Source organism: Delphinus delphis, chromosome 3, assembly GCF_949987515.2.
Source record: "Delphinus delphis chromosome 3, mDelDel1.2, whole genome shotgun sequence".
NCBI lineage: Eukaryota > Metazoa > Chordata > Mammalia > Artiodactyla > Delphinidae > Delphinus > Delphinus delphis.
The window spans coordinates 165433412-165455350 of record NC_082685.1 but is presented as its reverse complement, the minus strand read 5'-3'; the positions used below and the strand labels follow the sequence as shown (position 1 = coordinate 165455350).

The 21939-nt window shown below is 41.3% G+C and overlaps 1 protein-coding gene across 1 annotated transcript in view; it reads right to left on the bottom strand.

Moving 5' to 3' along the window:
- Positions 1-21939, bottom strand: part of SEMA5A (semaphorin 5A) — a 477095-nt gene that overhangs the window by 19152 nt on the left and 436004 nt on the right. The window contains exons 17-21 of the mRNA XM_060009673.1: positions 9467-9692; positions 8009-8227; positions 4236-4406; positions 2594-2749; positions 1146-1193 (exon numbers count right to left, since the gene is read on the bottom strand). Coding sequence (XP_059865656.1) covers positions 1146-1193; positions 2594-2749; positions 4236-4406; positions 8009-8227; positions 9467-9692 — 820 coding nt within the window. The remainder of the gene's footprint in view (positions 1-1145; positions 1194-2593; positions 2750-4235; positions 4407-8008; positions 8228-9466; positions 9693-21939) is intronic.

The following is a 21939-nucleotide window of genomic DNA, read 5'->3' as shown; positions in this document are numbered from 1 at the left end:
TTGCAGCCGGATCCCCAAGTAGTGGCTCACTGAACGGACCCAGTCAGACACCAGACACTGCCCTTCTCAGGCACAGGGCTCTCTTGGGATATGACTTTTGGTTCCAGAGGGGCTGGGGCTGTTTGAGTCCCCGCTGTAAGCTCAACACCCCTCACAAAACTGACACAGAGCGGGTGCTCAGGAAAGATGATTGAACAAACGGATTAACAGATGGCTGACTAAACAGATAGAGCGTCACAGATAGCAGATTCTTAACCAGTGTAGTTAATAAATAAGTACATTCCTAAAACACACCGATGAAAATCCAGATTCCTTCTGAGTGTGAGAGACCAAAGCCCGTTGGGTTGAGCTGCCTGGGACCTCCCGCTGGAATGGATTATGTTAGAAATGGTTAGGAATAGTCATCAGCTGCACACATGAAGATGCTGGTCTTGTGTGTGGTTTTTGGCTCTGACACCAAAGGTGGACCAGGGCTGGGCTCTGATCAATGGACAGCCAGTCCCTCCCATCCAAACAGGATAGAACTAGATGGGAAAGTCCAAAAGCATTATGGATTTGACCCAGAGAATGTGATTTCTGTCATTCAGGGTTGCAGGAAGTTAGAAAAATATCTCTGGAGATATAGGTATAGCCTTTTGCCCATAATAAAATTCTGACATTTTATCATTTCGGCAGTTTGGAGATTTGAGGCCGGTTTCTATGGATTTGCACTATACATATAAAGAAAGTGGTTGAATTCTGTTTTACTCATAGGAAATCTAACTGTAGCTAATACCCAGATCACTGGGCCATAAAGCTTATGTCCACTCGACTCACCTGAAGGGCTTATTAAGCCAGAGTGCTGGGCCCCTCTCAGGGAGGTTCTGACTCTGTACATGGTGGTGCAGCCTGAGAATCTGCATTTCTATCAAGTTCCCAGGTGATACTGATGATGCTGGTCTAAGGACCCCCTGAGAACCACTGATCCAGATGTCAAATATGGACTCCTTAGCATTTCTACTGCCAAAATATAAGGTGTTTGGATTCAGGAGTTTCTCCAGTTTTATTTTATTTTTTTCTTGGCCAGTAGCTGAAACATCATATGAAACATATGGCAAGAGAAATGACTGGAAAATACCTGAAATTAATTAAGAAAAAGAACTTACCTCCACACCTTTTCTCTTCTACGCTGCTGGATCTTGCCACAGATACTTCTGGAAAAACAAAGTTTAATCACAATGTATAAAGGGTGTAGGGAAGGAAGATCACATTAATGATTCATTTATGAAATGTCTAATGATTTTGAGTTTTATGTGAGTCAGTTTCCAAAAGCCTGATTAATTGTTTTTAAAAACATATTTCTTTCTTTTTTTTTTCTTAACCAACCGGAGATGTATTCGGTCAAGGTCACCTTGATTGGAAAGGGGTGAGATTCATTATTACAAAAAGAAAATGCTATGGTCCCTTGGGTTGAAACCAGGGCACTAGCTTCAAAGTAAGGCTGGCATATGGGCTGATTTTCTGTTACAATGTATTCTGCCAGCTGTGGAACCCCACAGTGTTTGTCTGTAGTATTTCTGCCTCAGATTTTTTGTCTCATCAAAGTCAGTGTTGTCACATTGCCTGGGGAGGGGGACCACTCCACCAGAGCTCAGAGGAAATTGCCAAAACAAATAACCTTCCTACTCGAGCCCATTCATGATCTTTGCCATGGCCCATGTGAAACTGACAAGTAGGATGCCAACAAAAGGAGAGCTCCACCTAAGTGTTTAAGCCCAAGGATAAACACCATTTCAAGAGTCCAGAAACACTATTCTCTCCTGTATTGATTTCTCATTCGTTAACAAGAATTAAAAATACGTCTATGGTTGAAAAGGAAACAACAATAAACACTCTTGCAGTTCTAGACCACAGAAGATTGAGGTGTCTTCTGAGGCTGAAGCTGATAGTTTTTTCTAAAATAATATCTTTCCTTTAGTGAAGGAAAACAAGGCATTCCCTGTTATTACCTTGTAAGAGGTTAGTCTCTGCTTTTGGCCCACATCAGAGTGCTAAGGCACGTGGTGGGCATATATGCAGGCCCGTGCCTACAGTGAGCATGTGATGGGTGACTAGCTGTCACTAATAACTAAACATCGATTTCACATGGAAAAGCCTGTAGCCAAAGGGCCAAGCCAACCTCTTCTCCAAGACGAGAGCAAGGACAGCCTCCCATTTTCCCAAATAAACTAAGGTTGTATGAAGAGAATGGCCCTCTTTTCTCTGTGCAAACACATACGCACAACCTTGCCAAAGCATTTAACTTAATATTAAAGTAACCAAATAACCTATTTTCATTTTTTGAACAAACTATTCTGACCATGTTATAGGCAATAAATTGTAGAAGAAGACATTGTGCTTAAAAAAAACCTTAAAACTCATGGCCTAAATTCAAGTCTACAGACGTAGTTATCTACAAATCTATAATCACCTTGAAACCACAAGAGTTGATTGAATCATCTCTGTTTTAGCAAACAGGACCTCATAGAGCAGATAAAACTCCCACCTAAGAATCATTGTCTCTCAAAATATCGGAAATGATTTTGTTTGCACTAATAGGCATCTCCCCTCTTACCCGGGAGGAAATTGGAATCAAAAACACAGGGCCGGCTCTCCGTGGTGTTTCCGGAACACTGGCTGCCCACGGGGAACAGAAGAATGCACTGGCGGATGCGGACCTGGACCCCAGACACATCACACTCGGACCATTCTGACCACTCCGACCAGCTCTCTGCAGGGGCCAGAAGACAGGAGATGCGGCAACAAGACCCACTAAGATCCATCGATCTGGAAGTTGGGTCAGCTTATGTACATAAGGTTTCATATGATGTTTATAGTGGGTCTGTGTATACATAAGATGGACTCGTATCTTATGACCAGTCCAGTAAATAGAATACAAAGGAGCAAGAATAAAAGAACTCATATACCTTTGATTAGAAATAATGTGCTTAAAATACATTTTCTAAAACTCACATTACTTTAATGCTCTAAATTAAGCCTGGCTGTGTGTGATCCTTCCTTGGTGGAGAAGAGATCATCAATGCAGACCCCATTCCTACGGGGTCACACTCAAATCCTTCTCCAGAAAATTTCTACAGGCCTCAGTGCTCAAGCAAGAGAAATGACAGTGTGTTCATGAGAAAGTCCTGGTTGTGAAAGGGGTTCAAGCTACTACAAATACTTTCTTTCCAGTTGTGAAAACAACTTTGCAGGGTCAGCACACCAAAGGCAGGCTGTACTCATGGTAGAATTCACTCTACCCCTTGTTTACTGCCACTGAAGCACATCCACATGCAAGTCATCAAGGCCAAAAGATGAACTAGCTAAAGTCACTTTACCCCAAAAAGGTAGATTCGCTAAGATGTGTTAAATTCACCGGACCTACAGATGTGTGGAAAGAGAGAATTAATACTCATTTTATGTAAGGAGGTTAAAAAAATGAACTCTCAATATTATTTATGAAATATTAATAATGTAAAATAATATTTTTCTATGCAGCTTGTTGTTTTCCTCTTTTTAAGTTAAAATTGGCAACCAAACTTGTGTTTTGATCTATTGTAAAGGGTATAATTTTCCTTAGAAATTTGTAAAGTGCCAGTTTTGGGGATGACTGAGAATCTGGTTTCTAGGCACTTTTCAGTATACATGGAACCTTCAAGGAAAGTCTGCAGGAGCTAGTTAAAAATGTGTGTATGTGTGTGTGTGTGTGTGTGTTTCAAAGTCGAAGTTAGACTCAGAAGAGATTGTCTCATTTTCATTCCAAGTGGTCCCTACATGGCAGAAAACAAAGCTAATTCTTGGATGGGGTGGGCTGCTGCAGGGCATCCACTGGGCACATGGGCCAGCTGGCCTCGGAGCCCGGAACCCCCATGCCCACGGTCCTGGGGGGATTCCTGTGAAGCCACTTCACAAGGGCTCTCCTGCTTCCCCACCTTGATTCTAAGCAACTAAATGTCAGCTCCCATTACCAGCTTAAATATTTTAAGAATACTTGGTTATCACTGGTTTCTGTAACTAGTGCTGCAACTACAGCATGGTGGGAATGATTCCATTGCAGAACAATGTATTAGGAGGTCACATCACCGGCAATAGTGTAGCATTGACATGTTCCCCTCTTTTGGTCTTATCGTGATGTGGTTTCATCGTTTCACCATTTGCATACCAGGAAAAGGGTGAGTCTGCCCTGCTGTCTGCATGGGCCTGGCCGGGTTGCTTACCGGGGCAGGGCTGCGTGTTGCAGAGAGCCTCTTCCGTGTGCAAGCCCAGGCAGATGTCGCCTCCATAGGCGGGGGCTGGGTTTGTGCACGAGCGGGTCCTCATATAATGTCCACCTCCACATGTCGCTGAGCACTTTGACCAGGAGGACCAGCAAGACCACACGCCATCCACTGGGAAGGGACACAAAGTCACACCGCTTCTGAAATCCACATCTGACCCATGCGATGTGGCTACAGAGAGTCTGCATTGTGTGAACGCGTTGTGCGCACCACTGACCATCACAGGAGGGGATTCAGGACCTTCCACCTGGCTTTTCACATTCCTCTCTACGCTTCTTCAGTTCCTCCTATTCTTTCAGGAAATAGTTCTAAGCATGTAAAATGCAAGCACAAGGATGACCAAGGAGTGCATGTACATCTGCAGTACAAAACCCAGTCTCTGGGAAAGACCATGAACTACAGAACAATGTTCTGTAGTTGTTCAGGTGAAGCCCCAGCTAGCGCTACCTCTGCCAGCTGCCCAAGACAGCTGGCAAGACAGTGTCTTATCCTCCTTTTGTGTCACTTGCAGTTTACAGAACAAACTGTGGACTCAAAGATTTCACGGACAGAGAGGCGAGGAGTGTTCTTAGCACACCATAGGTACTTAACTGATGTCATCCACAGAACACACACCTGTCCAAATTCACTTTGATTCAAAAGGTCTCCCCTCCATGAGATTCTCACTCACTGTTCCTTCTTCCTTGCACTTACTGTTTTCATAATAAAGAAGAAATAAATTATCTTATTGAATTGGAATATGACTTAGGAACAAAGAACCATCTGCTCTCCTTTGTCAGCCAAGGTCTGGAATCAGTTCTGAATCAAACACGAATTGAGAAAAAGGAGTGATGGAGAAAGACCAAGCTATTTCTCAATGTTGGGAATAAATTATGTCAGTGAAAGTACTAGTTAGACCAAACCACAGAAGAAAAAGGATCATTTCAACATGGGCTCAACTTTCAAACCTTACTGCAAGTTTTGTCCACATTAGAATTGGAGATCGAATTTTTCATTGATTAATTTAAGAGGTAGTTTTATATTTCTCAGGTCTTCGATTAATTTTCAAACTTAATCATAATGAGAAAACTTGTTTTTAAAGAAAATATACCACCCCTTTGTAACTGTTTCTTGTGGACCCAAGAGGACAAAGGAGGAGCAAATGCATAGGGAGAAAAGAGTCCTAAATGAAGTAAAAATAGCCTATAAGAGCCCTGAGTCTTCCAACCCCTCCGTGTTGAGTTGCATCCTGGCCTGTGTTAGGAATTTTCTAGGAGGTGGGAGAGAGAATTGACATTTGCCCCACTCAACAACCCCCTGAACTCATGCATTCCCAAGTGGAAAGTGAGAAGAGCCACTCTGAATATTTTCACATCCCTCTGTGGAAACTTGGCTTTCAAAAAGAAGATGAGGACAAAGCTATTTCAAGACATTGTTACGTGTACCTGATACTGTCTTGACCATCAAATCAACGAAAATAAAAACGGCCACTAGATCATGTTAATGGGAAGTCTCGGACACGGGCCCGCGCCTTGCACTCGAAGGCCAGGGCAGCATCCGAGCATCTGGAGGAGTCTGTACATTCAGCCGACAGCAGCATGGACCTGTGTCTGGAGCCTGGGGAGGCAGAGTGGCTGGAGGGATCCTGACTTTCCCATGTGGCTTTCCCTCCCCCACTTTACAGGATGGATCCTCATCTAATCATGTTGCCCCAGGGGTCCCCTCAGCCCCCGGGGAGGAGCCCTTCCATTCTCCAGGCTGGGGCTGTGGGAAAGACATGTCTCTGTGACCTTTCCCAGCCCCTCAGCATCGCTTGGCCAGGAAAGCTGGGTAGTTTGGAGGGAAGCATCTCCTGAGGCTGGAGAAACTCAGGCAGAGACAGCGGAGGAGGACTGGAGAAGCAGGGACATTACTGAGTGGCCCAGCTACAAAGCTGGGAGCTGTGTTTTCAGCTTAATGTACGTGTTGATTCATCCATCCATCCCTCCATCATCCACTCATCCATCCATCGTCCATCCACCTATCCCTCCATCATTCACTCATCCATCCATCATCCATCCACCCATCCACCTATCCATCCCTCCATCATCCACTCATCCATCCATTACCCAACCACCCTTCCACTCCTCCGTCCATCCATCATCCACCCATCCATCCATCCATCTATCCATCTATCCATCCATCTAATAGCTGCTCACTAAGTACTGCTATAAGCCAGTTCCTTGCTTAAGGAACTCAGAAAGTTGTTTGTACCAACTGAAAAAGATGCTATATTTGCAGTGGTGTGTGCCTTTAAAACCAATGTACACAGTATTTGGAATGACCCCTCATGCCCCACCCCTGCTTGTCTATATGACCAACTCCCATCTGTCCCTCAAGGCCCAGTCCAGGGGCAGCCTGCTTGGTATAGCTGCCATGATTCCAGCTCCATGGGTCCCCAGCTGATGTAGCCATTGCATCTTGTCATCAACCCAACCATACTGGGTTGACATTATTCACAGGATCCTTCCTCACTGAACTCTTAAGTTCCTTTCTGACCTGGACCAGGTCACTGTGTCTTTCTTTACTCAGTGAATAGCACACAGCAGGTGATCCAAAATTGTTTGCTGAAAAACTGAATGAATAAAGAAAGGAAGATCAAGTAACCAACTGCTTATTTTCTCATCATTCAATAACCATCACTGAGAGCTATTTTGAGTGTGTGCCAGGCCCACGCTGGGAGCTGAGGGCACTGCCGTGAGTGAGATGGTCCTGCCCTCCTTGGGTGGTCACTCTGACAAAGTCAAAAGGCAGGATGCACAGCCAGAGGCCAGCACTCAGGATGGCCGTGAGGCATTGGGTTAAATTAAAGATCCTCTGACTGTGGGAAGGTCAGGGGGAAGCGATCCAGGTGACAGAGCTGCACTCAGAGCCGGGGCAAGAGGAAGGCACAGATGGTTAGAGCATTAAAGGTGACAGAGGAGCCTTCGGGGCTGTATTAGCAGACAACGCCCTGAGCGGGGGCGAGGGGGCTCCTTAAGGTCATTTTATTAACCCTGTGCTTCTGTGGCAAGCCTGCGGAATGAAAAGCCAGGGGTCAGGAGGAAGACCCAGACAACACAGCTCCTGTGGGTCTCCAGGAGAGGATGCTGCGTGTTTAGAGGACTGACCTCAGGAGGATGTAGACCCCTGTCAGCTGAGGGCACCAGGGACAGGCTTGGCAAGGCCCTGCTGGGCCACCCCTGATAACTGTCACTCTGGTGGTATGGAGGGAGGTCAGTTCTGGGGGGCGCTGGGCACATCAGAGTCTGGGAGGGACCAACCTCCAGTTTAAAGACAGGACACCGCTCTCTGGACCATGGCAGCCCAGCCCACTTCTCAAGTGGTGCAGTGCTTGGGGCCACAATCCCTTAGAGGGGCTCCTGAGAATGCTTCAGTTTCTGTTAAAGCAGAAGAAATAGATGAACATAAGCCAGCCTAGGTGATATCTGTCTTTATACCAATGTAGTTGGAAGATTATAACTATATCTATCTATATCTATATCTTTATCTACATCTATATCTATATTTATAACTGTTATATATCTACATCAATATCTATGTCTATACTTATATCTACATCTACATCTACATTTATATCGATCTATCTATCTATCACAAATTATGTCTCAAACATAAAGCCAGGGAAGCTGAGTGAGAAAGTCTTCCAAGGCCCTTGATGTTTCGGTCTTTTCCAGATTACTCGATCCACTCACCTGGGCAGGGCAAGATGTTGCATTCCTGGTATTCCAGGGAGGGGCCCAGGCAAGGCATGCCCCCAAACTTGGGCTCCGGGTTGTTGCAAACACGCTTCCGGTTGCGAATGCCCCTGCTGCAGTCTCGGCTGCACTGTGACCATGAGGTCCAGGCTGACCAGGCCCCGTTGATGGTGTGAGAAGAGTATCTCCCAGCACGCAGGAAATCACCAGAAAGGCCTGCAAGGGAAATGGCCAAAGCACGATTCTGTTAGGAACTCTTAGAGTAACCATAGTCCAAACTAACTTTCATTCTGTAGCACTGTCTGCTTTGCTTCTGCAACTATACTCTCAAATATCAGTGGAACACTTTTTACACACCTCAGAAGCACAAAACTAAATAAAAATAACATTGCAGTTTGCATGATAATCTCCTATAACTCAAGCTTCTTTCTCTGCAGTTGCTATTAACAGGGGTGCAACTAAGAACTCAATTTGTCAATGTAGCAAAGTTCTTATACAAGTAATAGGGTTTTATGGGTAATAGGTCACTTATTGTTCTGAGAAATTTCTTACAAAGAAAATACACCTTTCTCACTTCCAATGGGAATTCTACAACAAATTGTCCTTGTGCAATTCATGTTCATTTTGATGGAAATGCCTACTGACTTAAAATGTGAAAAAATATTCAGTCATTTTCTCAAAGGTAGGCAGTGTGACACAAGTTTTAAGAAAAAACTCTCAAAATATGCCATGAAGTTCTGGGGAAATGTGAGAAGGCAGATGTGTGAATAGTTCTATCCATTGTTAAGTTTCTTGGTTGTCTACTTAAAAATTCTGGCTCAGAAACCTAGGCAGATGCTCTTCAGAGAAAATAGATTAGAAACCTTTTTCTCTGATGAGAGAGTAGTTTGTGGTTAATCAATAAAGAACACACAATTTAGCCTAATTTCATGTGATCAGAGGCAAACAGGTCCAATTTTGTATTCTCAAGATATCAATACCAAAACGTATGGCTAGTCCTTAGAACTTGAAGCCATTAAGATACAAGAAGGATAAAGTATTTTTTAAGCCATGCCCACAATATACTTTTGGAGGAAATATAAGAAGTCTTTTATAAATGTTTATCAAAATTTTTCCTTAGTTTATATCATTTAAAATGAATATTAGTGTTGGTTTTATATGTATCTGAGAATGGAAGGATTAAAAAATATATGTTCGGATAAGAGAATAAAGTTAAAGAAACAATGTCATTCATTTTCTCTTTTTTTACTTTGATGTCATAAGAAGTAAGTTCACAGCCTGCTCTGAAATAAGGGAATAAGTGACTGAATTGGAGACAGGGTTGTCAGATTTAGCAAATAAAATACAGGAAGCCCAGTTAAATTTTAGTTTAACTGGGCTCTTCTATGAACTTAGAGATAAGACAGATCACCTGTCCCTGGAAGCGAGTCAGTCCCTATAGAGTCGCTTACTCACCGTCGGTGGAGCAGCTGCTGGTTCCATCACTAGAACAGTACCGCATCTCAATTCTCTGCCTTCCCACTTCCAGCAAGTTTGGATCAGGCAGGCGGGCCTTGCACGTGTACCGAAATCGCTGCTCGTAGTGGCCCCCATTGTCAGAGATGTTGACAGGCGTCCAGGGCGTCCAGGGTGTGGTCTTTTTCAGCTCAGGGCATGGGTTGGTATTACAAGGCTGGTACTCCTGGAGGAGAAAACACATGAAGTATGCTTATCATACTGCAGAAATAGAGCCAGGGGCATCCTTCCTTAAGTGAAGGAGAGGGCTCTCTAAAACTTCAGGTCCTGACACCCACCAGCTACTCTGCAAAGTTAAAATCACACTTTTTTGTCAAATTAGGCATTGAAGAGAATGTTCGGTGTTCAAGTTAACTGCAAAGGAATCTGAACAGTTTCTACATCAACAATGAGAATGAGATAATAAATGTAATTGTGTGTGAATAAAAATGGTGATTCCTCCCAAATCATCTTCCTTTCATTGATAAGTGACCCAAAATGCTGAATATTCTGACGTTAACTTTAGCTTTTTTTTTTTTTTTAAGATAATAGTTAAAATGAGGGAACCAGAATTTGATTTTTGGACCTCATTATGTTCAGTCTAAGATTTATATTTTAAGCTCTGGATCACAGATTCAAAGTGTTAGAATGGTAGCTTTCCAGTTGATAACACAATACATGATAACTTTTGGTCTATAAGAAATTTTCACAAGATTTCCCTAGTTAATACATTGTTGGCATTTTTCAGTCTCACCTCCCTTCCCCAGTACCAGATACCTCCATTGTAAGCACAGCGGGGAGGACCCTGGCAAGTGGGACATGCCATCTTTGGGCGGTGGACTTTAGGACTATAAGTTTGGGTCTCTTAATCTGGCAAGAATTTTAAACATTATGTCTTCAGAAACACGACCAAATCTAAGGGGCACAGGGTTTGACCTTGAACATAGCACTAGATGTTTCATTAGAGGGAAAACCCACAACATATAATACATTCAATTATGGCCATACTTTTTTTTTTTTTTTCTTTTTTGCGGCACGCGGGCCTCTCACTGTTGTGGCCTCTCCCGTTGCAGAGCACAGGCTCCAGACATGCAGGCTCAGCGGCCGTGGCTCACTGGCCCAGCCGCTCCGCGGCATGTGGGATCTTCCCGGACCGGGGCACGAGCCTGCGCCCCCTGCATCGGCAGGCAGACTTTCAACCACTGTGCCACCAGGGAAGCCCTATGGCCATACTTTTAAAATAATTTTATTAATGTTAAACATACACAGAAAGGAAGAGTTAAATAGCTTTCTAAGATGTATTATGAAAAAGAGAACTGTTTTATCCTTCCCCCATCTCTTTCAGTTATCTAGATACTTATCCCTTAGAGCTAACAACAAGAATTTTCCAGCATCAGGCATCATCCATTAACTGTGCACTATGGGAAAAGATTTAGCTCTTTATTCTTTACCCCTTTACCCCTCTTCCTGTGTCTCCAACCCAGATGCAGCCTTCCCATCTCCCATCATCTTAATGTAGTTATGCTGCACTTTTGGTTAGATCCAAATCCAGTGTTTGCACTTATCGCTAAATGAACATTATCCACAGGTGACTGGTGCAGAGAGCTGATTGGTTTCTGTTTCGTGTCCATTTCCCTCCCAGTCCGACTCAAGGACTCGCCTGGTTTGTCGAGGTAGTTGTCTAGTTTCTATGAACTTGTCATGAATTCACTCCCCATCAGGTATTTTGACACAGTAGGAACTGTGATGGCTGATTTATGCTTGGAAAATAAAAAAGTCTCGGTAATATTGTATAACTGAATTCTGGTAGGAGAGAAAGTAGCCATGTGTATCCACACCAGAAGCTTTAACTGGAAGCCTGTTAAAATATTTATTTTGTCATGATTCTAATTAGTCTAACTAGTTTTCTTTACGCAGGGCCTATCTTTTAAAATTTTTTTACAAGGGACAATACTCGAGGGCTCTTCATGTTTGTGACTTCATACGCTTCTAACAGAAAACATGTAGAGTAATCATCACCACTTTCCTGATTTAACACCTCTTGCTTCCCATCCCTGGCCCACACTGATGCTCCCCAACCCCACACCAACACACACTGGAAGACAGATGATTTCATTTTCCTTTGTTTACAGCATGTTTTATTATGGCATCTTTTGGATGCTGCCTTTTAAGTGAAAAAATAATAACCCCAATGGATGCCATAAACTCAATCATGTGAAACACTAGACAGAACACGTGTGTGCTCTTTTTCACTGGAATGGAGACCACGTAATAGGAATGCAATCGGCCTTGTCTGGGACCTTCCAGGCCCAGTGTGTGGCAACACTGCCAGCCCCAGATTGAAAATGCCATATGCATTCCCTTCATCACTCTGCGTCAGCCTGGCTGGGCAAGTGTCCAGGGGCGGCTGGCTCCTTGCCTAACTGGACTTAAAACATATGCTGTTTATGGACCCCTGCTTTTAGCATTAACAAGTTTGACATCACCTACAAAATAGTAAGAGCCCGTGTCTCAATAAACAAACACAGAGGGTCCTCCCAGTCATTCTGAGCTTCCTCGCACTAGAAATTTCACATCTTCTATGGAGATGAAGTTTTTTTTTGAAACAGATGAATAGAAAATATATTTTAAAGCCTGGTTGGCCTCTGTGTACTGGTAAAATGCTCAGAAGGGTGGGGGGATGGTGGCGGCTGTCACATGTCCCAGAGGTGGGTACACCTCACGGGTGAAGAAGATCAATTCAGGCCCGTTAGACCTCAACCTCTGATAACAAAGGCTGTTCTTATGTTCCATTAGCTCCTCACTGTACAAAATCCAACAGGAGTCTCAGGACCTCTCCTTTCAACTGCCTTTTAAGATTTGATGATGATGCATTCATTTAAAGTATCAAATTATGAAACACTGAGAAACGGTATGACTGATCTGTTTTATATTAATGACCAAAATTATAAAGTGGTTCAATTCAGTGGTGAGTAGTTGTATGGCTTAACTGAGCCTGTATGCTCCAAGTTACTGAGGAACTGCTGCTGTGAGTAAACTAGAGAGATGGTGACAAGCCAAGCAAACCCAAATTTGAATGGAACTTGAACAGCATTATAGTTGATGCTTAAAAGAGAAATTATTTTAAAAGGGATTTCAGGGAGCTAATTATTATACCTGTCACATAGGAGTCTTAATATTCTGGTGGAAAATATTAGATAAGAATGGTTAATAAATCAATCCCACTGCTGCTATATATCCAAAGGAATTAAAATCAGGAACTCAAAGAGATACCTACACTTCCATGTTCATTACAGCATTACCCACAATAACCAAGATATGGAAACAACATAAGTGTCTAGTGACGAATTAATGGATAAAGAAGATGTGAGACAGACAGACACACAAACACACACACACACACACACACACACACACACACACACACACAGTGGAATATTATTCAGTCACAAGAAAGAAGGAAATCCTGCCATTTACAACAACTTGGTTGGACCTTGAGGGCATTAGGCTAAGTGAAATAAGTCAGACAGAGAAAGACAAGTTCTGTATGCTCTCACTTATATGTGGAATCTAAACATGCCAAACCCAGAGAAACACAGAGTAGAGTGGAAGTTACCAGGGGTTGGGGAAAATGGGAAAATGTGGGTCAAAGGGTACAAACTTCCAGTTACAAGATTATCAAGTTTGGGGATCTAATTTACAGCATGGTGATTATAGCTAATAATACTGGATCCTATACTTGAAAATTTCTAAGAAAGTAGATATTAAATGTTCTCACCACAGTAAAGAAATGACAATTTTGTGACAGGATGGAGGTGGTAGCTAATGCTATGGTGATAATCATTTTGCAATTTATAAATGTATCAAATCAACACATTGTGCACCTTAAACTTACATAATGTTATGTGTCAATTATATCTCAATAAACCTGGAAAAAAATAAAATAAAGACAGCAGCCAATGCAAGGACAAAAAAGAAAAACAAAAGGTCAAGAACAACAAAGGAAAAAATAAACATGGTTACTACATCAATTTTAAACAGTTCTCCTAACATGTTGCCTATGTTTTATATGTCCCAGTCAACAGTGATACAACCATCCATTTAAAAGTTTAATCTGGAGACCTGGGAGGCACCTGCCTGTTCTCCCTCACCTCTAGGCCAAGTCCTATAGATATGGCCTCTTAGGCTCCTTCTCTCCTCCCCTTCTCAACTGTCTCTTTTCTAATTCAGGTCACCATCATCTCAGTCCTGTCTCACAGAATCAAAGCGTGTATTTCACTGACATTTAATTGTGTATTTATAAGTCTGCCTCCACAAACAGATTGTAAATTTGTCAAGAGCAAGAACTTTGCCATATTTATTTTATATTACCAGTCCTAAGTATAATACCATAATTTTTTGGTGAATGGATAAATCAATTCACAAATAAGCCCATTCTGGTGGAATCTGCATAAATCTGGGGAAAAATTAGATGGTTAAGCAGGGCCCCATTTTGCTGTTTATTTTTCCTTTGAGAAAACTAAAATATCTTGCATTCCATAGGTTGAAAGTAAAATAGATGGTAACAGTCCAAGAAAAATTTTGATACCATGTGTTTAGCACAAAATAAGAAAATTACCCTTGAAGTGTTTTCATCAATAGCTGAATATGTGAACTAAATATATTCTCGTATGGAATACGTATGGTTTCCATATGTACTTATCAAATTCTCTTTCAGTAACTAAGTTGTTACACTCTGAAACAGAAAGCCATTCTGCACCAGAGGAACAAGAGCGTAATGCAGCTGTGCTTGCGAAGGGCCAAGGTACTGAAGCATATGTACAGAGGTAGATCTGTGATCTCAGGAGCTTGAGGAAGCAGAGCACAGACTGACAGGAAATCCTGGAAATTAGTTTCGTGGTCCCAGCAAGAAAGAGAAAGAAAAGGGAGACAGCGCATTCAAAATTATAATGCCACGGAATGACTTCTGCTTCCAACCAAGATGGGGTAACACAAGTGGGATGAACTCTTTCACCAAGAATAACTTTAAAATACATAAAACAATAGTTTGTAAGACATCGGACGTTAGGCAACGAAGGGCAGTGATCACCAAGTTTCGGAACCATGAGGTGAGCTCCACAACTGACCCAGCCTACAACCTGGAGAAGGTTTCCAGGTGATGGTGGAGGAAGAAGAGACCCAGGCACAGACTAGTGAGTGGGGAGACAGAACTGGGAGGTAAAGGAAGCCAAAGGGGCCGGGGTTCTCAGCAGGAGAGGGCTGCACAAAGAAGAAACTCCAGTTATGCACAGCTCCCTCGTTAGGTATTCAGCTGAGTAGAAACCTGTGAATGTATGTGTATGAAGAGACTACACATGGGTGGGGAAAGACCCACCTGAAAAGATCAGAGGGAAGAGTGCACACCACTCACATAGGGCTGGGGATACTGCTTGCTCCTAAGAGCCAGACTGAAAAGCTTCATGATTCTCCTCGCATCAGTTAGGGTACCAGGAAGGGTCTTGTCTCCACCGTGTGGAAAAATCACCCCAGACTAAACTCTGCTCTCATCTCAACTAACAAAGCTTACAAGCAAAAACCAAACAGATCAAACCTAGTTTCACATAACTTGATCTTGTCCCAAAGGAGAGCTCTTGCATAATCTGGGGAATACAAAAGTGTCCAACGTACAACAAGGAAAAGGTCACAGTGTCTTACATCTAATCTAAAATTACCAGGTATGCAAAGAAGCTGCTAAAAAAACACAACTTACACTGAGGAGAAAAATCAGTCAATTGAAATTGGCACAGGAAAGCCATAGATGACAGAATTTGTAGTTAAGAATATGTAAAACTGTTATAATAACTGTATTGCATATGTTCAAGGAGCTAGAAGAAAGACAACCTGTTAAGTAGAAACATGGAAGATATAAGGAAGAAATAAAATCAACTATACACAACATTCTATGAGGTCGACTTTAATCTGGTATAAAAAACCAGACACAGACATAAGAAGGAAAGAAAACTACATGTGAATATTCGCCATTAACTTAGACACAAAAGTGCTTAACAGGACTTTAATAAGCAAAACTCCAAACTATTTAAAAAGGTTAATAGCTCATAATTATGTAGGGAGTATGTCAAGGGTGCAAGGTTCATTAACATTTAAAATTGGATCAAGGTAATTCACTTTATTAACAGTCTAAAAAGTAAACCCATATGGACATCTCAATAGATACAGAAACGTCATTTGATAAGATGCCCAAACCCACTCCTTATAGAAACTCTCAATCAACTAGGATAGAAATAAATTTCCTAAGTCTGACAAAGGACATTTATTAAAAACATAAAAGCAACATCTTAAAGGTTAAAGCCGCTATGCTTTTCTTAAAGCTGAAGAATATAAGATCAATATAAAAGATTAAGTCTGTTTCTATGTACTAGCAATGAGGAATCATAAATTAAAAGAAGGCCATTTACAATGCTATCAAAAACATGAAATACTTAGGAATAAGTCTCATAAAATATGTGCAGACTTGTACACTTAAAGGAAACTTAATCTTCTAAATGATCTATAGAATCAATGCAATCTTAGTCACAATTCCAGAAGGCCTCTTAAAAAAAATAAAATTTGACAAGCTAATTCTAAAATTCACACAAAAATACAAAGTATCTATCAATAGAATAGCAAAAGCATTTTGCAAAGAAAGGACATTGTTGGAGGACTTACACAACCTGACTTCAAGATTCATTATAAAGGTACAATAATCAAAATGCTGTGGCATTAAGATTGAAAGATTGAGCAAAGGAGTGGAATGAAAAGCACAGAAATAAACAGCACATGCATATGGCTTATTGATTTTTCAAAAAAGGTGAAAAGGCAGTTTAGTGGTAAAAGCAGTCTTTTCATCAAATGGTGCTGGAAAAATTTGATATCCATATGTGAAAACCTGAACTTTGATCAATAACTTGCTCTACCCATGATAATAAACTCAAATGGATCACAGAACAATATCTAAAAGCATAAAACATATAGAATAAAACCTGGGAGAATATTTCTGTGACCTTAGGTTAAGCAAAGATTTCCTAGATACAATGCCAAAAGCATCAGTCATAAGAGAGGTAAAAATAAGTTGTGTTAATCAAAATCAGAAACCTCTACTTTTGAGAGACACTGACTGTCAAGAGAATGAAAGACTAGTCACACATGGGAGAGAATATTTGCAAATCAGTTATCTGATAAAAGGCTCATACCTATTATACACTTAAAAACTTAAAACTCAACAATGAAAGAAGAAAAACAGTATAAGCATTGTCAAGCGTTATGGAGAGACATTTCACCAAAGAAGATATACAGATGGCAAAAAAGCATATGTAAAGGTACTCAACATCGTTGTTTTTTGTTTTTTTTTTTAGGAATAAAAGTAAATTAACACAGATATAGGGAACAAATGTATGGACACCAAGGGGGGAAAGTGGGGTGGTGGGGTGGTGGTGTGATGAATTGGGAGATTGGGATTGACATATATACACTAATATGTATAAAATGGATAACTAATAAGAACCTGCTGTATAAAAAAAATAAAATAAAATCCAAAAAGAATAAAATAATAAAAGTAAATTAAAACCACAAGAAACCACCACACACTTATTAGAATGGCTAACATGAAACAGAACAAAAGAAACCTCGAACCTGACAATATCAAATGCTGGTGAGCTTGCAGAGCAACAGGAACTCTCATATCCTGCTAGTAGGAATGTAAAATGACACAATTGCTTTGAGAACTACTTGACACTTGGCTAAAAGCTTAAACATACACTTACCATATGACCTAGACATTTCCCTGCTAGATATTTACCCAAGAGCAAAGAAAGGATATGTCCATACAAATATTTGTACATGAATGTTCACAACAGCTTTATTTGCAATAGCCAAAAACTGGAAACAATGCATATACCCATCAGCAGGTAAATATCTAAGCAAATAATATCCAAATACGAGACTACTCAATAATAAAGAGAAATGAACTGTTGTTATATTCAGCATAGAAGAATCTGTAAAGAATGGTGCTACGTGAAAGAAGCTCCCAAAAATGGAATGACAATGTATGATTCCGTTCACATAAAATCATGAAAAGAGAAAACTATGTAGAATCAAAAAGATGAGTGGTTACCTGAGACTAGGGAAGGCAGGGAGGTATATGAGGGAGGGGTTACGAAAGGAAACAAGGAAACTTTTGAGTTGATGAACACATTCATTCTCTTGTGTTGATGGTTGCATGGATGTACATATCTGTTAAAATGTATCAAATGCTAAACATGTGCAGTATATGGTATACCAATCACACTCAATAAAATATTAAAAGCTATGTGGTCACTGAAAGACAATTCTCTTTCTAAAAACTGGTGGTTATTTTGCTAATTTAGAAGTGATATTCAAAACAGTTGTGTTTGCACGAACCTGCACACAAACTAAGATTACAGTTATTTTATGGCGTTCATGCTGGAATATTTGAGACCGAACGTAACTACTAAGTATTTGTAGATAAATGTTTCACAAATACAAAATGTGCACGATCAAGCCAGTTTTACCTGTCATCCCACATCCTACATTGTATGATACAAAATGTTATTTTCTATCATACAATCAGCCAGTGTAGCAACGGCCTGCTTAGCCTACATATACATGGGCATCAACTGCATTCTTTGATAATCTTATTCCTCTTACAATCAGTTTCTTTAGCTTCCGTGCATTTTCAGGCTGATACAGGTCTTTGAACACGAAGCAGTTAAAATTATCTTCCATGGGGTTTGGAGATGTTTGTGAGTCACAGGATGGCTTGGTGGAAGTAGCACTCAGCCCAAGGCCACCTTCTAACTTACTGTATAATCCTTGGCAAATCTTTTGAACATGGCTTAATCCGTTCAGGCTGCTATAACAAAATAGCACAGACTGGGTGGTTTATAAACAACAGGAATTTATTTCCCACCATTCTGGAGGCTAGAAGTCCAAGATCAGGGTGTCAGCATGGTTGGGTGAGGGTCCTCTTCCGGGTCACAGATGTCTCTTTTTATCCTCACATGATGAAAGGGGCTAGCTGGCTCTCTGGGGCCTCTTTCATAAGGACACCAATCCCACTCATGGGGGCTCCACTCTCATGATCTAATCACCTCCCAAAGGCCCCACCCCCTATGACCATCACCTTAGGCATTAGGTTTTCAACACATGGATTTTGGGGGGACACAAGCATTCAGCCCATAGCAGAACACACTGCAACAAACACCAAATGAAGGGTTACACAAGATGATCTCAAAGTACTTAACAAACACATTTTGGAATCCACAATCTTGCTTTTAATCTAGTGGGCCAACCCCAAATAAATATTCAGTGCACGCACTTGACTCTGGTTCATAGAAGGTAAAACGATTTGATACCCAAAGGCTACATGACAGTCTATGCTAGCTACTTTGAAGAGGGGATGCTGATTTAGAGATTTTAAAGAATGTTCTTGTTTTATTTCCATTACTATTATTAGTCATTAAAGGCCCAATGAAATAAAATAGAAATACTCTTTAAAATGTGAAAGCAATATTGGAACAAAAAGAGTGAATATTTTTAAGTAGAAAATCCCACTGTTCTATTGCAGTAATTGCTTGCATTTCAGCAGACCTCCTCTGGGTAGCCACAGTCCTCTCTTTGGCCACGTTCATACATCTTTACTGTATCACTCGTTTGCCTAAGGGTCTCCGAATCCTGCAAGCGTTCTGAGGGTAAAGCCTGGGGCTGATGCAACTTCCCTCCTCATTTGGGTGACTGGCAGCACCTCTGGCTCCAAAGGGGGAGAGGATTGAGACGAACATCTCAAGGGCTTTCAAATGGGTGCATTTATCAATACTTTCAACAAGCAGTCAACCTGTGTTCTTCTAAGTGCAGAAAAAGCAGCAGAATACTCCTCTGCTTTCATATTAAAAAAAGATGTGTGCGCCTGTGTGTGTTAGATTATATGCGTGTGCATATCTATAAAAATGGAGCTGGCTTTCCTCCTTACACACACTTTTAGGCATTCCTTTTTATAACACTGTAGAAATCCCAAGAGAATAAGAAAATCAGTGCTGTCGCTGGTAATCTTTTTTTATTATAGAGGCTGTGATTTGTGGGCACTCTATAAACTTACATCTCAAAGGAGAAGATCCATTTATTTGGTTTATTCTCTCACTATCATGCCCTTAAATTCTTAGTCCCTGAGGGCAAACATCAAGAATTCAGATATCTTTTTTTTTCTGGCAACTACCTTGCAACAAGAGGAGAAACTACTTTTAGTTAGGAGTGAAAGCCTACCACTGGGAAAAATGTTTCCTTCCCAAACTGACCATTGAAATGGGTGCCTTTGAGCAAAAAAGTCCACCCTTCATTTCCATTCCTCCATTTTTAAAGAAAAAAAAATGCTTAACTGTAATACACTTGCTTCAGAATAGTTGGTCCTATTTTAAGAGTTCTTATGAGGAATTTCGGAAGAACAAGAGTAAATAACACAAACCAAACTGACGTTGTGTTATTTAAGATCGAGGCTTTGAAAGGACAACTCATGGGGCATTGCTTTTACACTAATACATGGGGGCAGTTGCCCTGGATTCTTTTTAGTACAAAAAAACAATAGTCACTTGCCTTCTTACTAGAAAATGATCGTGTGTGTGTGTGTGTGGGTGGGTGGGTGTGTGTCTCACCACCTCACTGTACATATACAACTGTAGAAAAACATGGCTTAAGAAAAGAAAGAAAAAATACTCCCTATCATCATAGGATTTGGATGTTATGGTTATAGCCATATTTGTGTGGGCTAAAGTGGCTTAATTTCTTGGCAAGAAGATGCAAAATCAAATTAGATTAATGGAGTGGTTATGGAAAATTCAGTCATGAAGATACAGGCTAAAACCATACTCATGGCTTGGGCAAACCCTAATTAAAAAAATTAAATGTATTAAAAGCTGTTACTTAGCAGCCTAGGCAACCGTTGGTATTTTACCAACACCTGGTTATTAGTCTGTGGTTTGATAAGTAAACGTTTATTTTATATATAAATTAATTTCTAAAATAATTTGTTTTGAGCTTTTGAGGAATGTATTAAAAATAAATGTGAGGGCTTCCCTGGTGGCGCAGTGGTTGAGAGTCCGCCTGCCGATGCAGGGGACATGGATTCGTGCCCTGGTCCAGGAAGATCCCACATGCCGCGGAGTAGCTGGGCCCGTGAGCCATGGCCGCTGAGCCTGCACGTCCGGAGCCTGTGCTCCGCAACGGGAGAGGCCATGACAGTGAGAGGCCCACGTACCGCCAAAAAAATAAAATAACATAAAATAAATAAATAAATGTGAGTCAGATGGTGATGATAAATATATACAACTTGTTTTTACCTGACCATTGACTGCAAAATGATTAAATACCATTTTCCTCTTTTAGATAATTTGGATGCTTTTATTTTTTTCTTTATTCTGCATGTGTAGCTAAAGGGACATAGGCCAAAACAGAATTGTAATGTCTTTTTCTATTTGCTTACTCAGCTGACATCAGTTTTCTTCTGCCTTTCATCAGGCATGGAGGGTTGAGTAGTCCTACTTGGAGCCTTGGGTCTGGTCTATTTGTCATTAGTCACCTCCACATGCTTCCTTGGTTATGGCACAGCTATGATCTTAAGGGTGCCCTGACAGTAAGCACCCACTCGCAGACTCTGGTAGGCAGAATTCTCACACGCCCCCAAGAGCCCCACCACCTGGGTATCACATCTTACGTAATCCCTTTCCTGTGAGTGTGGGTGGGTTCTATGAAAATGATGGCATAGGGAGGTTCCTCCTAATCTAAGACCTCCTTGTAGTGGACAAAAGAGAGATTCTCCTGCTGGCTTTGAAAATATTGGCTGCCACATTGTGAGGGGATCACATGGCTAGGACCTGAGGGCAGCCACTGACAACATCCTCCTACCTACAGCCAGAAGAACACGAGGACCTCAGTCCCCGAACTTCAGGTCACTGTGTTTGAGTGAAATAATGTTGGGTAAATGTCTTTTGTTTAAGGGACGAACAGAATTTAAGATGGTGTTCTGTTCCTTCTATGGAAGAGCTTTTCCTAAAGTGTATCTTCGTGGGGTGCTCATGGCACTACAGAGACAAAAGCATCTGTTGTCAGGAGGGACTGAGAAGCTCTGGGTTCAACAGAGTTAAACGGGTTTCATCAAACCAGGAGTGCTCAGAGCTGATCTTGGAGCCCTTTTCTTAGAGCTTCTCAGGGAACCAGAGTGGAACAGAGGGCACCTTAGCAAATGCTGTCAGAGAGGATGCTACCAGGAATCAAACAAGTTCTCAAAAGGTGAGAGCAGTTTTCTCATCGGAGCACTGATTCTACAATCAACTTTATTGATTCAAACTGAAAATAGGGGTGTATCCCCAGAGTTCTGAAGTTGTATGGAA